At 41.2% G+C, this 7725-nt stretch overlaps 1 protein-coding gene across 1 annotated transcript; it reads right to left on the reverse strand.

Moving 5' to 3' along the window:
• Nucleotides 1-1033: 1033 nt before the first annotated feature.
• On the reverse strand, nt 1034-7206 carry LOC106942220 (tryptophan 5-hydroxylase 2-like). The gene is made up of 6 exons (XM_015025450.1): nt 5827-7206; nt 3600-3734; nt 3079-3262; nt 2897-2997; nt 2707-2774; nt 1034-1345 (listed from the first exon to the last, which is right to left on the reverse strand). Exons 1-6 carry the CDS (start codon nt 6172-6174, stop codon nt 1132-1134), a joined length of 1050 nt encoding a protein of 349 aa, XP_014880936.1. The 5' UTR covers nt 6175-7206; the 3' UTR covers nt 1034-1131.
• Nucleotides 7207-7725: the final 519 nt, after the last annotated feature.

Raw genomic sequence — 7725 nt, forward strand, 5'->3', positions numbered from 1 at the left:
CCACAATGTCATATATATATTCACGATTTCTGTGAAAAAGTGTATGATCTGTGATCGCTGATCACTGTCTTGTATTGTTGATCACCAAAACTGATCAACTGCAGGTCACTTCGCAGCCTGCGTGTGCAGCGCATCTCCTCTACACTGCGCAAATGCGCAGCAACAAATCCTAAATAATGTGGTGAAGAACTTTAAGGTTCTGAGATTGAACCTTAAAGTTCAATCTCAGGCTTCACGCCTCGGGGTTGAAGCACATCAAAACGCATCAACACAACGAATCTAATATGGCATTAAAAAAAACAACTACGTGGCGGAGTTTGGCTACATCGAGCCTCAACGCAGGAAAAAAAGACATCCGGAGCGGCCAGATAGCAGGTAAAGCAGCACACAACTACCAACGATCTCCCGGATTAGCATCACGGTCAGAAAGCTAAAGAAATAACCGAGCTGGCGGTGTAAGATTCTGGTTCCCTAGGTGCTGTATTTTCCCTGCAAGTATTTTGTATGTTTTATGTCGAAATTAGTTGAATTTATTGCCAGATCATTTTTCCGTTTCACATAGTAACATTTATACCTAAAGCTAAATAAATAAATAAATAAATAAATAAATAAATAAATAAATAAATAAATAAATGTACAGCCAATCCAGATGATCGGCAGTGATCGGCCCTCATGGGTGATCGGATTCGGAAGCAAAGAACCTGATCGGAGCATCCCTAATAATAATAGCTACTAGTTGTGCGCCAAAACTAATGATGTAAGAGGGCCGCACTGGATTAATTTGGGGAATTTCAAAACTGTCCGACGCTTCGATACACTCCAGGCCGCTTCTTTGTAGCTGCAATCATCAATTTATTCCACTTTGATTGTCATACTTCAGAGCTTACACAGACTGGTACATACTAACCAGGCTAAACCAAACAATGGTCCCAACAATAAACGGCATTACAGCACTGTGAACAGAAATTTTGACCACCCCGGTGCACCCGCTTCCTCATACAAGCCAGCGCGCCAGCGTGGCTCCCATTCATGCAGCCACGTCCACCTCGACACACCCACCACCCAAGTGTCAAAGCAGTGTGCTCTCGTCACTTCAATAATTGCTTATTCCAATCATATGGCTCCTACTGTTCACGCAGGGGGCCCACCTCTGAGAAAACGGGAGACGTCCTCCAGCTGGGGGATGTTATCCTCCCGGTAGCCACAGTGTTTGGTGAGCAGCGGCAGGTTCTTCAGGTACTCTCTGCATGCGTGGGTCGGGTACAGCTTGGTCAGCTCCCGGAACACGACGCCCCATGTCTTCACCTCCTCGGAGGTGTACTCGATCCGAGGGATGGGCTGCCCACTGCCGAAGGACAGTTCAGGGTAAAAACATGTGGGATAGGGACAGTGACGCAACTGCACATTATTCAGGTGGATGCGAAAACATAAATCGGCGCCCCCCCTCCCCTCCCCCCCGAGGGAAGGGACGTCAGGATGAAGGAGCGACGCTGCGTGAAGTGTAAAAATCGCTACATTTACCTCGTTATGTGTGAGAGGTGAAGCAGCGTGAGGCGCGCTGAAGTGTATGGGAAAACATAATCGGCGCGTCGCCCCCTCCAGACGGGGTTTTGGCGCCCCCTCTGGTGCTGCGCCCCTATGCGTTGCATACGCTGCATACCCACTTTTTGCGCCTCTGGATAGGGATGCAAATTGATCTTATCGGTCGACTAACGGTTAATTGATAAGCCGCCACTTTCTTAAAAACCTCAGTTTTCTCTTGTATGAAGAGGATCGATCGTTTTTCCATACCATAAGGGCTAAAATGTTCATAGCATGCTGGGTTAAAACAAACAAACATTAAAACCATTGTGAAACTAATGGAACTTGTTTAATGTTTGTATTTCAAAACAGAACCGCATAAAATGTATTTTGCACCCCACACCGAACTCTGAGCTGTTTCTCTTTTCCGTTCTGGTTTGTCGCCGTTATGTCGCCAACGGCTCCGCTTAAAGATGACCAGCGGCGCCCTCTGCTGTATGGCAGCCAAACTACAACACTAAAAAATGTCTAAACGGACGTGATTCGTTTTTCCACTCTTTGGCGATTTGCACGAAAATTGGAGGTATAAGACAGAGTATTAGGACCATTATGGATGGAAAAAATTATAAATAAATTCCTGCCAAAAAACTGATTTTGAGATTGATCTCAGATATTTTCTAAGAAAAAGCATGGACATTTCTGAGGTCGAAAATTCTAAAATTTGGTAAGAAAAAAAACAAACCAACAAAAAAAAGTTACAAATTTAACTTTTGAAATTGAGAAACTCCTAAGATTTTTCTACAAAGTTTCTGAGAGTAATCTCAAAATTTGAGTTTTTTGGCCTCAATATACTCCTTCCTTTTTTTCTATCAATTGCCCTAATATGCCATCATTGAAGGTGTGCATGTGTTTTTAGTTAATCAGTTTTAACAAATTTTAATAAACTGTTAATTGTCAATCGTAGGATGATTAATTGTTTGCATCCCTAAGGTGGGAGCTAAGGTTCTATCCAAACCTGGTCTTTTACGTGCATTGATACAAATACATAAGGCTTTATTTTTATTTCATAAACAGAGAAAATGTGCCAGATTTTCAAAAAAATATGTGAATATTACTGATAAAATCCACCTGGATCAATGGAAGGACATATAAAGAAATCAGGACTGAGGAAATCCAGTGACTTACAATTTGTAGTTCATGGCCACCTCCACAAAGTACTTCCTGCGCTGACGATAAACATTATCCTTAAACCCCTAACAGAAGGAGGAACAGAGACAAGAACTTCCTCAGTTTGGCTTTCTGTATGATCACCTGACTCATCAGAAAGCCATGAGTGAATTTAGATACACGAGCGTCACACACTTATTAAACTCACAGGATGGTCTGCATCCAACTCCGACCCGTACATCAACACTCTGTGTGAACACTGATCCAACTCTGAGATTTTCATGGGAAACCAGGGAACATTCTCTTCATCTGGGAAAACACCAAAATTAACTTAACACTTTGAAACATTTTCCAACCCATGAATGTCTTGTATCTGTGTTGTATCCGTACCCGCCTCAGCTGACCAAACATGTGCAGGCGTGTTGAAGGAGATGATGTTGACGTGATCTTTGAGGTGCTGCAGAAGCTCGTTGAACTCTTTCTTGCTGCATTTGCAGTCGGCAAAGATCTCCACCTCATTAGGAACCCGCTTCGACATCCGGGACTCGATGTGGTTCAGGTTGACCCGTCTCTCCTTGAAGAAGAGGATGGAGGTTGGATATAAATACTGCCAAGATCTGGATTAACATTATTTTTTGTCCAGTTTCTAGTGCAAATATCTTAGTACTTGAAATAAGACAAAAACCAATTCACAGGTAACTGTTCAGCAGAATATAAGAGCTTTTAAGTCAATAATTCCTGAATATTGATTCAAATGTACTAGCTCTGTTAGCAGATTACTTCACTTATGGGGAGACATTTTTTCATGTTATGCACCGCAAAGACACAAAATTTTACAAAATATTTTGGTCTAGTTTCCTAGATCTGAGTCTGAGTGTAGTTCTGGTCCTGAATATGGTTCTGGTTCTGACCTGGAAGAGTCTGAGCGCTTTGACCAGACAGCCGACCTCGTTTTTCAGAGAAAACACCACTGCTGTTTTCCCAGAATCCTCTGCGTTTTCGCCATCGGGCTTCTCGTTGATTGGACAGAAAGATGTCCGTCTGGACTGATGATGGTGATGAAGAACAAAACAAAAACAACAAATTAGATCAGAGGACATTTACTCTATTACATTATTTGTTACATTTTTGAACTACAATGTCAATTAATGGTTTATTAATTAAAATGAGTTAAAATCCATTAAGAACGTCCGCTTAAACCTTCTTGTTTAAGTGTTGTAGTTTGGCTGCCATCCAATAGAGGGCGCCGCTGGTCATCTTGAAGCGGAACCATTGATACAGAAACAGAAACCCGCCATTAAAACCAAAAAGAAGAAGAAACAAGATGGCGAAGTGACCATGCCAGAGTGGAAAGAGAAACGGTCCAAACAAAGTCCGGTGTTCGGTGGAAAATGCACTTTATATGATTCTGTTGTGCAATAGTACCACAAGTTTCATAATATAATCCAGCATATTATGAAAAAAATAGTTCCTTTATTTTATTTAGAGACGGTCGACCCTCTTCATCCAAGAGAAAAGAAAATGGGCGCTTATTAGTTAATCGATAAGCTCAATCAGGTTGAAATGAAACAGCAGAACATCTCAAAAAGCTCAGAACCTGATTGGCTTCTGCTGGTTTTTCCCTACAAAGACAGACCGATGGACCCTGGAAGTTCCGACCCGGAGTGAAATAACCGGAACCTGCTGCTCTTATCTGACGTCGTCGACTGTTCAAACAGACGAGCTGCAGCTGTTGTTTCCTGAATTAAACATGGAGATGCTGACAGACACAGAAGACGACGTGCAAACCATCAGGTGCAGCACACGAGATCCACCTTTCTGTTCCTGACACATTCAGGTAAGGAACGATGACCAATAATCAACCAGGCTGCAGGTTCTGAATGGGCAGAACCAGCTGAAAGGAGTATTTTAAGAACTTCTAGTCAGAAGGAGAACATGAGTCCAGAATCTGAGCCTTACAGTCAGAGCAGAGAGGATTGCAGAGACACAAATTTCAAATTCTGCAGACCTGATAAACGACTGATGAACACTTCTCATCGTATGATAGAAAATTATAATGTCTGCTTTTCATCTTGATTTTAAAGAAGTTAAATTTAAATTTATCTGGATCCCAGATAAATTGAATAAATTGAATCTAAGAGGCAGATTAATGATTATCAGGAATAATACAAGGTGTATGGAGGACTGATCCTGCCAAAATTGGGAATAAATATTGAAATAAATGGCTTGAAAAAGTAATTAAACTGCCAAATATTGCATCCAAAAATAAAAAAATGAAAATGTTCCCTATTTATTTGATTAAATTATTCTTTTAAGTAGTATTATTGAAACATCATCACTACTATGCAATTTTCAGTTTTATTTCCAGTCTTATTATTTTCTTTTTTATTTCATTTTTTCCTCTAATTTTTCATCTTCTATACTTAATATTTTTATTGCCATAATTTTATTAATCATATGTGCTTTAAGTTTTTTCCCCACCATGCATTCCTTTCTTTTTTAATATTTTCTCCATTTCTGTTTTCTTCATTTCTCAATTATTTACAGTTTTCTGATTTTTTTCCGTTGTCTTGTCTTTTCTTTTTATATACATTTATTTCAAAATTTTGGCAGGATACATCCTCCATACTTGTTAACTTTCCAACAATGGAGAGCTGAACTTTAACTGAATTGAACATTTCTGGATATTTCACTCAATACAGTGAGGATTTTTAAAAATCTTTCTCTTCATTTCATTCATAACTATGAAAAAAAACTAATAAAATCTGATCCATCTCATTTAATCTGTTATAACCACATTATTGCCCCTGCAACTAAGTTCAGAGTTTTGTCTCCAAACTGTCTGTTCACCAAAATTTACCTAAATTACTTTTTATAAAAGAAAATTTGTAGAAAAAATGCAAATAATAAAATAAATAAAGTAAATATTCCCTGACTTTTCTGTTCATTAAGCAGTTTTGAACCAGTAACAATAAGTTTGAAGCAGCTAATAGAGACAAACAGGAGGATTTTCCTCTTCCCAGGTGAAGAATCCCGATTGAAGTTCTGCACTGACAAAACTGAGCTGTACCACCTGAAAATAGATCCAGAGAGGAGAGAGGGATGAAGAGGAGGAGGAGGAGGAGTCCAGGCTCTCACCATCTGTCCCCCGGTGTGCCTCTGCTGATGCTGGTGGTTGTGCTGGTCGAACATGGCCGAGTCCAGAGACATTCCCCTCCTGGACCAGTACTTGCTGGAGAACATCATCATGGCGGGCTGCATGCGCGGTATCGGCTCCGGCCCGCCGTCCTTCATCACATGGGCTGAAGCCATGGGGAACCAGTGGGTGTACGAGTACCAGGGCTCCAGCCTGCCGTCCGGATGATGCAGCCGCTTCTGATGCTGAGGACCAGAACCGCCTCGCCTCCACCTAAATACTCCCATAGGAGGGGGGTAAGAGAGAGAGAGAAGCTCCGCCCACTGATGGAGGGGGCGTGTCCACAGCATGGATGGACCCAAACTACTGCAGAAGGAAGAGAAGATCTCATGGGAGGAAATAAGTTAGAATGCGAGGGGGCGAAATACCTGGAAGGGCGGGGCTTCACAATATCTGGATTAGGAATACAAACGATGCATAGTTCCCACAAGTCTGAACCGGAAGTGATCTGAGTCATCTTAGAAGGCAAGACCCATGGATTCAAGACCAACAAAATGAAAAAAGTGTGGACACCAATGTGCGAAAAAAAATACATGAACAAAATGGCTGCTGTCAGGATTGACCTGAAAGAGATGGAGAAGGAAAACACGTCAGACGAAGTGGACAAGCTGCCTCTGATCTCAATCCATGTCGATGTAGTTCACTACCTGGTGAACATAAAGAGTGCATACATCATGGAGGAGTTTCAAGGCCTGAAATCTATGGACGCATAAAATCAATGTTTAAAGGGATTTGTAAAAGAACTCTTCACATGAATAACAAGGTTCTGGTGGCAGGCAGATAAACACGTAGGCTATGTCCATCTTAGCTTGTGGATGAAAGCTAAGCTAATTTTGGCAGTGAGTACTACAGTAAATATCACTGATATTTATCTTAGTATTACAGAGAGGTTGGTAGAGTGCCCAATTATAACAGAGTAATGCATATTTATATGTCAAAAAGACATTTGGCAATGGCTGTTGCCATTAAATAAGAAATCCAGTTAAAATCACACATGAATACATTTGTAAAAACATCTCGCCATCATTCACCTACTTCCTGCCGTTGCCTTTGTCTTTTCCGCCAGTAGTAACATCCGGTTGCATTTTTGCCAAATACACCAATTCTGATACAGCTGTTAAAACACCTTATCGTAGCACAGAAACTTTTTATCGAAAAACTTGAATTTCTCTTCGAAATCGGTGTATTTGCTATAAGCTAATTTATTTTCGTAATTCCAATTTCCGCAATTTTACAGTCGATGGAAACGCAGCTACTGACTTGTTTATATTTCCAGGCTGCATTTTCATCCCTGCTTGTCTACTTTAATAAACTCTGTTTTCTCAGAACTGAAGGCTTTTCTGTTGTTTAAATGTCAAGTCAGACCTCCGTTACAGTGAGGATGAGGAGCAGCAGGTGAAGCTCTGACTGACGCTCCGTCTCTTCATGAAGCTGAGAGGAAACAGCTGATAAGCAGCAGCAGCTATCGGCCGCCTCTTTCCCAATTTCCTGCAGAACAGGAAATGAAAGCCGAGCAGCTTTGTTCTGGTTCTGAGCAGCTTTATGAGCAGATGGCAGGTGATACCGCCGGCCGACTCTCTGCCTTCAAATGGCTCCTATCAGACCAGGAGGAGGAAGAGACGTCCATCAGCGCCATGAAAACTGCTCAGCTGACATTTAAAGGAGGCATCGAGAAATGTGACACTGTAGAGTCAACCAGGAATAAAACAGGCCATAAGTAGGGATGCAAACACTGTTATTAATAGACTTAATTACAATTAACTTTTCACTGCGGCTAATCAGCTGTGAAAGTGATCAGGATGCTGAGAATTATTGGATGACACTTCTATGTCTTTAATTGA

This window comes from Poecilia latipinna, unplaced genomic scaffold (assembly GCF_001443285.1).
Source record: "Poecilia latipinna isolate Pla-1442-1.1 unplaced genomic scaffold, P_latipinna-1.0 Scaffold4122, whole genome shotgun sequence".
NCBI lineage: Eukaryota > Metazoa > Chordata > Actinopteri > Cyprinodontiformes > Poeciliidae > Poecilia > Poecilia latipinna.